This window comes from Podarcis erhardii (genome assembly GCF_964252035.2).
Source record: "Podarcis erhardii genome assembly, chromosome: 13".
NCBI lineage: Eukaryota > Metazoa > Chordata > Lepidosauria > Squamata > Lacertidae > Podarcis > Podarcis erhardii.
This window is the reverse complement of record NC_138502.1, coordinates 40391732-40404442: the sequence shown is the minus strand read 5'-3', so window position 1 is coordinate 40404442 and position 12711 is coordinate 40391732. Positions and strand designations below refer to the sequence as shown.

General features: G+C 46.7%; 1 protein-coding gene and 1 long non-coding RNA gene across 5 annotated transcripts in view; one reads left to right on the top strand and one right to left on the bottom strand.

The window, feature by feature from the left end:
* Positions 1-4787: 4787 nt before the first annotated feature.
* On the top strand, positions 4788-8791 carry LOC309328336. Its single transcript, XR_014150790.1, has 2 exons — positions 4788-8586; positions 8621-8791. It is a non-coding gene; the product is annotated as an uncharacterized lncRNA (long non-coding RNA).
* Positions 8792-9698: 907 nt separating this feature from the next.
* The window catches only part of SCN4A (sodium voltage-gated channel alpha subunit 4), a 107316-nt gene continuing 104303 nt past the window's right edge, over positions 9699-12711 (bottom strand). For all 4 annotated transcript variants that reach the window (XM_081837560.1, XM_081837561.1, XM_081837559.1 and 1 more), the window contains one exon: positions 9699-11122. In XM_081837560.1, the coding sequence (XP_081693686.1) occupies positions 9753-11122 (1370 nt within the window). In that variant the 3' untranslated portion in view covers positions 9699-9752. The remainder of the gene's footprint in view (positions 11123-12711) is intronic.

Sequence of the window (12711 nt, the reverse complement as noted above, 5' to 3'; positions counted from 1 at the left end):
TCCATCCTTCCCAATTTTTATCCTATAATTTATCTTAATATAATGTAACTTTACCTTTCCTCCTTTCATCCATTAACAGTCTATTTTTACTTAGTCTATAATATTTCTGCTAAAGCCACATAACTTCATTCCAGCCTCCTTCTAACATTCCTTAATTTTACAGTGGTGCCCCGCAAGACAAATGCCTCGCAAGACGAAAAACTCACTAGACGAAAGAGTTTTCCGTCTTTTGAGGTGCTTCGCAAGACGAATTTCCCTATGGGCTTGCTTCGCAAGATGAAACGTCTTGCGAGTTCTTGCGAGTTTTTTTCCTCCCCCCCCTTTTTCTAAGCCGCTAAGCCGCTAATAGCCGCTAAGCCGCTAATAGCGCTAATCCGCTAATAGCCGTGCTTCGCAAGACGAAAAAACCGCAAGACGAAGTGACTCGCGGAACGAATTAATTTCGTCTTGCGAGGCACCACTGTGCAATGTTTCTGTATATAAACTTTAAATTTCTTCCAATCTTCTTCCACCGACTCTTCTCCCTGGTCTCGGATTCTGCCAGTCATTTCCGCCAGTTCCATGTAGTCCATCACCTTCATCTGCCATTCTTATTTTAGCGCAAATTTCACCTAACAAATTCTTTTTTTGCATACAGTGTGCATGATTTTGCAAACAATCCATCCGACCGGAATGCATTCTTGTATATTATTTTCAGCGATACACACACACATTAATGCACACTTAACCCATATGTTTTCATTTTTCAACGGCTTATTCGCTCGGAGAACCTGACGTTGCAAAATCTGGGTGAATTTTGAGCTGTGATTCGGTTCTCATATTTTTTCGGAACGTGCAAATTCGAGATTCAGCTTTAAATGCAAACTGAATCAAATTTACACCCCCATGTCTTTGCCCAGCCTGGTGTTGGTGAGAAGATAACAGGAAAGGGAGTGTGTGCGTTTGCATGCATGTGATGTTCCTCACCATGCGCTAATGTCATAGACTGGCTAGAGGCAGGGGGAGAAGGAGGAGGAGGAGGCCTGGCCCCTCATGATGGCACAGCGGGACCCAAGGGGAGAGGAGGGATTCCTGCTGTCACTGCTGCAGTCCTCAGCTCTGCTCAACGCATCTGACAACAGTGATGGTGTCAGGCTTTGGGGAATCGGTTTTCTCCCTCCATGGCAGTAGATAAGAAGATCAAACGAAAGGAACGCCTTAACAGTTAGAATCTTTAATAATCACAGCGAGAGAACAAAGAACACATATCCTAGAAATGGCGGTGCTCCCAATTAAGGTGTGCTGGTCCCGTGGGTTACCCGAGAGGAAAGGTCCAAGTCCGGTCCGTGGTCAAAGGTGCAACGTGGAGGCAGTCTGTAGTAGCTGAAGCTGGGTGCAGGGCAGGGAGGCAGGTGAAGTCAGGAACAGGCTTGCAATCAGGGAGCCAGGGGAAGGGCAGGAAAGCAGGACAGGGCTCAGGCAGGAACTAGCAACCAACAATGCTGCTCCTGCAACCTGGGACTGGGGCTGGCCGGCTTTTATCTGCCCCGAGGCATAGGGCGGCCCCAATCCTCTGGTGACTCGCCTCTCCTGGCCTGGAGGCGAGCACTCCTCCTGCAGGAACTTCATTCCCTCTGCCTCTCTGCCCTTAGCCTCTGCAGCTCAGGAGAGGCTGGAGGGTTAGCGGACCCAGAGGCAACCTCGGCTTCCCCTGACGGGGCTGAGAGTGGAACACCTGCAGGCAGTGGGTCCTCCATCACCTCAGGAGCCAGAGCAGACTCAGCTGGTGCCTGCACCTGAGGATCCAGCACAGGTGAGGACCCTTCAGGCTCATGCCCCAGCCCCGGCTCAGCTGGTTCTGGAGGCAGGGAATCCTGTGCAGGCTGGGATCCCTCAGGTTCAGCATCCAAGTCCGAATCCCAGGCCATCACACCAGGGACACTCGCCCCTCTGTCCCTATTAATCTACATCACTCCTACGTTTTGTAATCTGAGCTTGTACCCTCTGTGCTTTCTGTTCTGCCACTTTCTGAGCTCTCTGTGACTTTGGAGAAGGCGGGTGAACGCTATCCAGAGATTGTGAACTCTCTCTCTTCTAGTGTTTCTTCTCCTAGCTGTTCCCCATCCAGTATTTCCCAGTTTCTGCCTTCTGAAATATGCCCCTCTGCAAACCGCTCTTCCAAATCTATGCTGTCCTCCTGCTCCTGGGGAGATTCAGGGTCAGGATCAGGGGGAGGGGGTGGCTCCCACATTCTTCCTCAGGGAAGCCCTCCTCAGCACGGTCCCAGACAGATGGCGACAGCAGGAGCGGCCTAAGGGCCCTGGCTTTTGCAGGCACACAGGGGCCCTTCGGTGGTCCTAGTCGCCGACCATAGAGACTACGTTGCTGGTGCAGAAGTGACTTGTGAAGTGATGCAGGTCCCTCCTCTGATGCCCAAGGTGGGCTGATGGAAGCCTCATGGTTTTACCATATATCATCTAAGGCTTCTGCATATAACCAAGACGTTTTTACACACACTTCTTGCTAACAGCCATTAGGGCAGCTCAGACAGACCCGTCTGTTTCCCATACAGTCGTACCTTGGTTCTTGAACAGAATGCATTCTGGGAGGCTGTCCAACTCCCGGAACCGTTAGAAAACCAAGGAGTGGCTTCCGATTGGCTGCAGGAGCATCCTGCAGCCAAGCAGAAGCCACAGAAGCCGCGTTGAACGTTCGGCTTTCGAAAAGCGTTCAAAAACCGGAACACTCACTTCCGGGTTTCGATCATTCGGGAGCCGATTCGTTCAGGAGCCAAGGTGTTTGAGATCCAAGATACGAATGTATTCCATTGGCAGTAAGCATTTATAGGGGCTGTGGAGATGGTGACACGAATGTAGAGTAGAATGTCCCTATTTTCACCTGAGGAATGTTGGAGGGTCTGGGTAGACTTCCTCTGAGCATGTAGGCTCCATTTAGCTGTCATGGCTTCTGACCACCGACAGATCCAATCTCCATGTCTAATCCTGATCTAAAGCCCTTTATCTTCTCTGTGGGCATCGTGACCTCCCATGGCAGTACATTCCAAAACACGGAAAGGTTCTGGTTTTTCTCTTTTCATTGTCTGCTCATCAGTTGCTCATCTTCCTCAGCAGGCCTTTCTATAATAATAATAATAATAATAATAATAATAATAATAATAATAATAATAATTCATTATTTATACCCTGCCCATATGGCTGGGCTTCCCCAGCCACTCTAGGCGGCTTCCAACAAAATATTAAAATACAGTGGCCTGTTAATTAAAATACAGTGGTCTGTTATAGCCGGATGCAAGAGTCACAGAAGGGCCAAACTGTGGACCTTTGTCAGTTTTGGACAGAGGTGTATGGTGCCAGTATGGTGTAGTGGTTAAGAGCAGTAGTCTCGTAATCTGGGGAACCGGGTTCGCGTCTCCGCTCCTCCACATGCAGCTGCTGGGTGACCTTGGGCCAGTCACACTTCTCTGAAGTCTCTCAGCCCCACTCACCTCACAGGGTGTTTGTTGTGGGGGAGGAAGGGAAAGGAGAATGTTAGCCGCTTTGAGACTCCTTAAAGGGAGTGAAAGGCGGGATATCAAATCCAAACTCTTCTCTTCTTCTTCTGGAAGCCTGCTGAGGCTCATCTTCACGGCTTGTTCGTGAGGTCGGTTCGGCGGAAGCAATTTTGTCCTCGTGAGGCAGCTCCTTCCTAACAAAGCGCTAATACGGGCAGCCTGCTGTTGTGCCAGTTTGACACACAGAGAGGAACGGGCGACGATGTGACCCCTTTCCCCTCTGTACGCCATTTCGCCACTCATTCCTATTCAACAGAGAGTCGAGTTTCACACTGCCATCTTTGGGGCAGCAAGCATTGCATCCGATCAAATATGGATCTCTCCCCTCCGTCGTTTCATTGCCTGGAACTGATGTCCTACTGGGACAAGCCCCGTGCCTTTGGAATTAATGTTCTACAAGGACATGCTGTTCCCACAAGCAGGGAAAACAGATAATCATGGATGAATTTGCAAAAAGGGCCAGTCGGGAAGACCATAAGGACACAGTTGTGTGTACATTTGAAGTGACCTCACCTTGCTTGTTTAAAAAGTATCGTAGCACACAAAGCTGGCACCCAGAAGGGGGTAGAGCTGGACCAGGGGTCAGCAACCTGAGGCCCAACCGAGGGCCGTTAAGAAACAATTCAAGGCCACGGAGAGCCTAACTGGCAATGCCAGAGAACTCCTTCTCCCTTGCCCTGAGATGTAAACAGAAACTGGGGGTTTGAAAGGTGGTCAGGGTAACTGGATGTGAAAAGGAAAAGAGATTTTTTAGCAGGCTGTTCTGGGAAGGAGGAGGAGGAAGAAAGACTAGGATCCATCTTGGGCAGGCTGGCTGAAGGTCGGTTGGAAGAAGTCCCTTGGACTCCAAGGCTGCACAAGCCCCTCTTAAAATGACCGTGCTGGACTCCCTCCATGCACACTGAAATTTAGGTTTATAAGTGAATAAACCATATTTCTTAAACCTACGACAGTCTCCGACGTGTCTCGATTTTCCAAAAGAACACAGACTGTGGCCTGGAACCCCCCTGGGATTCTCGCAGAGTGTGGGTGGTCGCACCCAACTTTTGTAATGGTATGAACAGATATTCCATTTCTCAAATCTAAATAATAGCAAGCAGCTCTTCGCCTATGGAGAAGGAAAGGACTTGGGTGGCATGTTTTGTGGGCAGGCTTAAGCTACATCACCTCTCTCTTTCTCTTTTTAAACACCAAGAAAGGCAGGCAAGTGCGGGTGGAAGCGTTGGTAAGAAAAGCAGCATATAGTTCTGAAAGTAACAATAGCTCATTTACAGTTTATTTTAAGAAATGTACAAAGAAAACATTGCACAATGTTATGGAGTTAAAGCTTTTTCTTTCTTTATCACAGAGTGTCACATAATGTACAAGCAACAGAGTCTATCTGAAATGGAGCAGAGTCCTCTTTTCCACAGCTGTTAACATGTAAACACAGTTGAAAACTCTCGTCTCAGGTAACACAATTCCTGGACGGCCCCCTGCTCCGCGGAGTAGCTGAAAAAATTAGATTTTCCAGTAGGCAATTGGGAAACTCCAGTTTTGCCACTTGGAAGGAGAAACATCCCCAAGAAGACTCCGCTGACTAAAATGCAGGCTTCCGATCCTGAAAGAACTGTAGTCTCTGCTTGGCGAAGGGGGACAGGAAGATTACCTTTAATTGGGAGAAAAATTCACCTTGCTCAAGCAATAATCCAGGTACCCATTAGCAACATTTTTCTCTCATTCTCCAAAAGGCATGTACAAAACTGAACCAGTGATTTTGGGCGTCAGATTAGACGCTGCTGAAACAGACGCGGAGTTAATTTGGGGTGCAAAAAATAAATTTCAAAGTGCATTTTCCTACCTGAAATTGGCTTGCAAAGCTTCAGGTGGCTAGGCTTCTAATCTAAAATTTTAAAACGCATTCCAGATATTACCGGATTTGATGGATGTTTTATATATGCTGTAAGACAGCCAGAGTTGGCTGGGGAAACCGAGCCAGATGGGCAGTGTAGAAATAAAGTTATTATTATTATCATTATTAAGACTTGAGGTGCAGTTCATCAGAGCTTAAACCCAGAACCTAGTGGCAGTTCTGGGGTTCAGTCCAGGGACGTGTCGAGTAAGAATATTGAGGAATGGTATTCTGATAAAGCAAAAGCCTTCTGTGTGCAAAACTTTTTCTGAAGGGAGACCTACACTGGGTGTACACAAACCAGCTGTGTGGGATGGTAACAGGAAGGCCACAACACATGCATTAAAAGGACAATAAACACATGATGGCTGACCCTATTAGGGTGCCATGTGCGGTCTTAGTTTGTGCGCTAGACCTGTGGTGTGTACATAGGTAAAGGTAAAGGGACCCCTGACCATTAGGTCCAGTCGTGATTGACTCTGGGGTTGCGGTGCTCATCTTGCTTTATTGGCTGAGGGAGCTGGCGTACAGCTTCCGGGTCATGTGGCCAGCATGACTAAGCCGCTTCTGGCGAACCAGAGCAGCGCACGGAAACGCCGTTTACCTTCCCGCCGGAGTGGTACCTATTTACCCTACTTGCACTTTGATGTGCTTTCGAACTGCTAGGTTGGCAGGAGCAGGGACTGAGCAACGGGAGCGCACCCCGTTGAGGGGATTTGAACCGCCAACCTTCTGATCGGCAAGTCCTAGGCTCTGTGGTTTAACCCACAGCGCCACCTGTGTCCCCGTGGTGTGTACATATGCACATACAAACAGGAGTTGGTGCTTTTGGGCTCTGCTGTCGGTGGGGTGTGCTTGGATACCCTTCTGCTCCGCTCCTCAGAAGACATGAAATTGCCTCCAAATCCAGTGCCGATGCTCCTTCCCTCTTACCACCACCCCTAAAAATCACAGAATCATGGAGGGAAGCTCAGCTAAAGCAGGCAGAGGGCTTTCTCGGTGGTGGCACACGTCCTGTGGAACGCCCTCCCACCAGATGTCAAAGAGAAAAACAACTACCAGACTTTTAGAAGACATCTAAAGGCAGCCCTGTTTAGGGAAGCTTTTAATGTTTGATGCATTACTATATTTTAATATTTTGTTGGAAGCCGCCCAGAGTGTCTGGGGAAGCCCAGCCAGATGCGTGGGGTATAAATAATAAATTATTATTTTTATCCGAGACAGACGGCCATCGAATCTCTGCTTAAAAACCTCCAAGGAAGGAGACTTACATATTTCAGGCCCTATGCAAGCTGATCCAATTAAACAATTCCTTGGCGCCATCTATACTTTAAGACCAAAGTATTTATTTATATTTTATTTTAAAAAATCCGGCTATTTTAAAAACTGCTCTGGAGAAAGGTGAGGTGGTGGTTTTGTGATGCTGTGCAGAGTTGCCATCTGGTGGAAGGAAGCAGAACTGGTTTCTCCTAGACTCTACTCGTCAGTGAAGGTTGTACTGTACGTGTGGACCAAGACAGACTGCTCTAGTTATGCACGTCTATACATACCCACTATCTAGCGAATTGTTTGAAGTCCACAGGATGATACCCACCTACCCACTCACTCCTCATGGGTCAAGGGATGATAGCTAATTTTCTATTAACCTGTTTCCATTGTCAGAACATCCTGCCATTTGCTAGTTCTATCCGAAATTGCTCAGCGAGCCTTCTCTGGGGGATATTTTATTTGCACACTTTTTAGTGGTTAGGAAATTGTACAGATTCTCTATCTATCTTAAAAAAAAAAAAAGGTAAAGGACCCCTGAACAGTTACAGTAAGTCCAGTCAAAGGCGACTATGGGGTTGCAGAGCTCATCTCGCTTTCAGGCCAAGGGAACCGAGGTTTGTCTGCAGACAGCTTTCTGGGTCATGTGGCCAGCAGGACTAAACTGCTTCTGGCGCAACTGAACATCGTAACAGAAACCAGAGTGCATGGAAACACCGTTTACCTTCCTGCCACAGCGATACCTATTTATCTACTTGCACTGGTGTGCTTTCGAACTGCTAGGTTGGCAGAAGCTGGGACAGAGCAACGGGAGCTCACCCCGTCACGGGAATTCGAACCGCTGACCTTCTGATCGGCAAACCCAAGAGGCTCAGTGGTTTATACCACAGCACCACCCATGTCTTTCCTGTCTGTCTGTCTGTCTGTCTGTCTGTCTGTCTGTCATCTATCTCTGCAAGTGGAAAAAATAAAACAAAAGATTTATAACCTGACTGGATTCTTACATCAACAAAACTGCAGAAAAGGTGGCGGCCTTTTCAAAGTTCAATCAACTGCCGCAGGAAGTCAATGATCCACACTGTCCAATATATTGTTTCTAACAGATGGCAATAATGGTTGCCTCAGAGGTAGTGTGTGGCAGACAGAACAAATAAACCAATTTCTTTGTCAGATTCAGTGGGGCGATGCAGGGCTGAGAGAGGGTAGCGAATACCAGTACTGTTTCAGTTCTTAAATATTCATGTGTCTCCTATTATTTAAACTGGTTAGGCTGAGGGCACAAGCCACTGGGAACATCTTGTATGGGTGCAGTTGATATAAACGGATGTTTACCAGGAATATATTGCCTTTGTATTTCTGGGGGGGCTGGTTCAGAAAACTATTGGGTTATGCAGATAGCAGGTCCCTGCAGTTCAGTCTCTGAGATTCCCTTCCCTCAGGCCAGCGCATGGGAACAAACCACACAAACTCCAAGCTTCTAGGCCTTACCCTGCCTGCTGTGTGGACTGGGGTGGGGGGCAATGGGGGGAAGTGGTGCCGTCAGGACAGGACTTTGGGGCAGAAGTCCAGGGCTCCATGCAGAAGAATGGATCTAAAATTACTCAAATGCACCACTGATGGAGTGGAGGGAGGGGCGAAGCAAAACGGCCTACATTTCTGGACAGAATATATAGGTACTATGTAAAAGCGCAGCACATCTTCCTAGGTGATTGGTAGAGAATGAGAACAATTTAAAAGCTGACGTTGAACCCTGAGAACAGATCAGCACATTACTTTTGCTATTTATTTATTTTTACTTTTAAAAAATAAACGATATAGAGAGTTCAAATGGTTAAGACTCTTAATTGCACTTTAAACCATTTATAACACAAAAAATATCGTGTGAGTCCTTCCAAGTACTTGAAAGGAAAAAGCTGAAGCAAGTTTTTTTTTAAGACATTGTGGATTTTTGTTCACCAAACTGTCCCCTCATTTCAATTATTATTCAGCTCCATTCCCCTCATCTTTGCATGCTGGAAACAATCCTAAGCCAATTGCCTATCAGTCTGTTACCAGGAGATAACATTAAGAAATACTTCCTTTTTTTCATAAGAAGTCAGCCACAGAACCTATCCAGATGTTAATATCTGAGAACCAGTGCAGATGGCAGTTCTTCACTGTTTTTGGAAAAACAGGCGAAAATGGCTGAAGACAGAAGCTTTCACAAAGTTTATCCAGCAGATAGAAGTTGTTAAATCCAGGGCTCTGTGCATTCTGCTTTCTGTGATCATATGGGCACTGAATTTGGCATCTTTAAAACCTCTGCTTTCGTTGAAAAAGCAAGCAGGTATCTAGGCCTTGAGGCTGCAAACAAACCTTGAATGTTTTTTGTGTGTGCATGTCTGTTGCATGCCAGTGATACAGAGGCAAGGCTTCCGTTCACCCCTGACAAGCAGAATAAATTATGCAGAATATGCAGCCACAGGAAAATCTGCGTAATTGATTCAGGCCACAAAACCCAGTTTTTCATACATTTTTCTTTTTAAGTGAAGCATATACACAACTCTGGTTGAGTTCCTTAAAACTGGTCTTCTGGTTCCATGCCTAAGCTTGAACATGGCAGGACTGAAATTATGAAGACTTTAATCTTTGGCCATTTCCTTCTCTTCTGGCTCTTCTTCCAAGACTTCTTAAAAATGCTAGTAGGGAAGCACTGAAAGCAGAACTGGCCCTGGAACATGTGACATCGGAACCCCGCCTACCATTAAACTAAAACACCTGTTCTTTCCACCTGCAATAGAGATCGTTCACATTAACCTCATAAGGAAAAAATAAGGTATCTTCGCTCATTGGGGCGAATCTGGACAACAACAACAACAACAACAAAACCCCAACTTGAAACCAGGAGAGGCTCTGTTTCCGAAGTTACGATGTTGAGCTGAGTACAAGGAACCTGGTAAGAGAAGGAGGTTAGCTCACTACAGCACATGGTTTTGGAAGGGCCCCCTGTAAGAGAAGTCTTTTGGATCTGGGTGCCAATTGACAGTTGGCCAAAAGTGCTTTGCATTATACAAACGACTCTTTCACACCACGTTTGGTGCCCCCTTTCTCTTTACTTTTGCTGGGGTCGTCTTCCTTTGTTCCGCCGGAATCTTCCTTCTTCTCTTTCGTTTTCCTGGGGTCGTCTTCCTCCTTTTTGCCAGGATCCTCCTCTTCCTTTGTTTTGCCAGGATCGCCTTCCTCTTTCCCCCCACGATCCGCCTCTCTCTTGGTTTTGCTAGGGTCGTCCGTCGTCTCTGTGCTGGTGACTGGTTTAAGTTCAATAGGTGGGGAGGTTTCTGGAGACACTTGGATGTCTACCTCTGAGCCCGAAGACCCATATATTTCATTCATTTTCTTCGCAATCAATCCTTCTTTCTCGGGGGCTCCTTCCAGCAGGGTCTCCTCATCCTGGCTGTGCCTATACATGTAAGAGGCCTGTTTCATCGATCGCCTTAATAAATACCTCCGAAACGCCCGTTGGATTTTGGTGGCACACACCTCCTCCTGCTTCCTTTTCAGTGTGGTGGTGATGGGTTCGTAGGAGACCTTTGAGGGGTTGGCAGCCATAAACTTCTCCTCCATGGACTGCTTTAGGGCATCCATTTCCCCCGAGTCTCCCAGCACTTCTTTGGTGAGTGCAAAGAGGATGTCCAAGCAATGTATCTTATCCCCAGGAACCATGGGCAAGTCCAAAGTGATCAGCTTGATCTTGTTGGGCTTAGCGATCCGCAGCGGAGGTTGCAAGGTGTCCGCAAAGTCCGAGAGTATGGCGTAATCAATGAACTGCGTGGCGTCGGGGTCAAACTTCTCCCAAGTCTCATAGAACATCTCAAAGTCGTCTTCACACAGAGGTTCACTGCTCTCCTCCGTGGCAACGTTGAAGTTCTCCAGGATGATGGCAATGTACATGTTGACCACTATCAAGAAGGAGATGATGATGTAGCTGCAGAAGAAGAAGATGCCAATGGCAGGGTTGCCACAATCGCCCTTCACATGGCTGCCAGGGTTCTGCAGTTCGGGGTCACAGTCCGGGGGACCGCTGTTCAAGATGGGGTTCAGCAAGCCGTCCCAACCGGCTGACGTGGTGATCTGGAAAAGGCAGATGATGCTGTTGCCAAAAGTCTCGAAGTTGAAGATGTCGTCCACGCCAGATTCCTTCTTCACGTAAGCAAAGTTGGACATCCCAAAAATGGAATAGATAAACATGACCAGGAAGAGGAGGAGGCCAATGTTGAAGAGAGCAGGCAGCGACATCATCAAAGCAAAGAGGAGTGTCCGGATGCCTTTGGCTCCCCGAATCAGCCGCAAGACACGCCCAATTCTGGCCAGGCGGATGACCCTGAAGAGGGTGGGCGATACAAAGTATTTCTCAATGATGTCCGAGAGGACAAGTCCTGAAAGACAGTTAGGAAGACGTCATTTTTTTTCAGAACCTCTTGTCCATCATATAAGAGATACAGTTTTTAAAAATTGTTAATAGCAAATGGATTTGCAGAGGCAGAGGGCCTTCTCGGTAGTAGCACCCGCCCTGCGGAATGCCTTCCCATCAGATGTCAAGGAAATAAACAACTATCTGACTTTTAGAAGACATCTGAAGGCAGCCCTGTTTAGGGAAGTTTTTCATGTTTGATGCTTTATCGTGTTTTATTGTAATATTCTGTTGGGAGCCGCCCAGAGTGGCTGGGGAAACCCAGCCAGATGGGCGGGGTATAAACAGTCCCTTTTTCCCTAAAAAAATGTTTCGGGGTACTCTCATTTTGACTCAAGAAAACCACCATTTTATAGTTCAAATCAGGAAAAATAAAGACAGTAAATGGAGAAAAGTACAAAGATTCACAAAATATTTAGGGGTATGCGTACCCCTGCGTCCCCCCCAGGAAAAAAGCACTGGGTATAAATAATTATTCACACTGTAGAAAAGGTTCCAGTCTTTTTTTCTAACAGCAAGCTAAACTGAGATGCCAAAAGTGCAAAGAAGCACAAAATAATTAAAAGGAAACAGCATTTTAAAACACCACAATCTGCCCGACAGGGACCTATGAGCTTATAAAACGATGATGGCGTAAAGCAGGGGTGGAAAACCTCAGGCTCCTGCTACAACCTTGGCCCACCTGGATGGGTTATGAGCCCATCTCCCTGAAACCACACCCACCCGTCCACCAGGTGATGTCAGGAACCGGGCAGAGGGCTGTTGGGAGATTGGATCATCAGCGGAGGGCTGTTGGGAGATTGGAACCGGGCTGTTGGGAGATTGGATCATCAGCAGAGGGTGAACGGGGAAAGGGGATTAATCCTTTTTTATATACAGTGGTATCTCGGGTTACATATGCTTCAGGTTACAGACGCTTCAGGTTACAGACTCCGCTAGCCCAGAAATAGTACCTCGGGTTAAGAACTTTGCTTCAGGATGAGAACAGAAATCGTGCTCCGGTGGTATAGCGGCAGAAGGAGGCCCCATTAGCTAAAGTGGTGCTTCAACAGACTTCCGGAACGAATTAAATACTTAATCCGAGGTACCACTGTATATACATATTTATTAGTTTTTTTTAACATATTAGTTCCAACATTCATACAACATAACTTCTCATCTTATACAATATTTTCAGACTTCCGTCAACACTTCTGATGATTTTCCGTTCTTTATCACTTATTATGCATTTCTTAATTTCTTATTACCTTTAATTATCCTTAACTAATAATTCTCCTCATTGTCTTTCTTGCAATATTTCAAATAATTCACCTTACAAAACTTCTTGCAAACCTACTAGCACAATCTGTTCATCACAATTGCTTTTCAAATAGTCCGTAAATCTACTCCAGTCTTCTGAGAATCTCTGGTCCCACAGGTTTTGAATCCTTCCTGTTAATTTATCTAATTCTGCATAGTCCATCAGTTTCATCCTCCATTCTTCTTTCATTGGTAGAGGCCTGGCAGGCTCACGGGCTGAAAGTTCCCCACTACCATAGGTGCCAACTCCTAGGG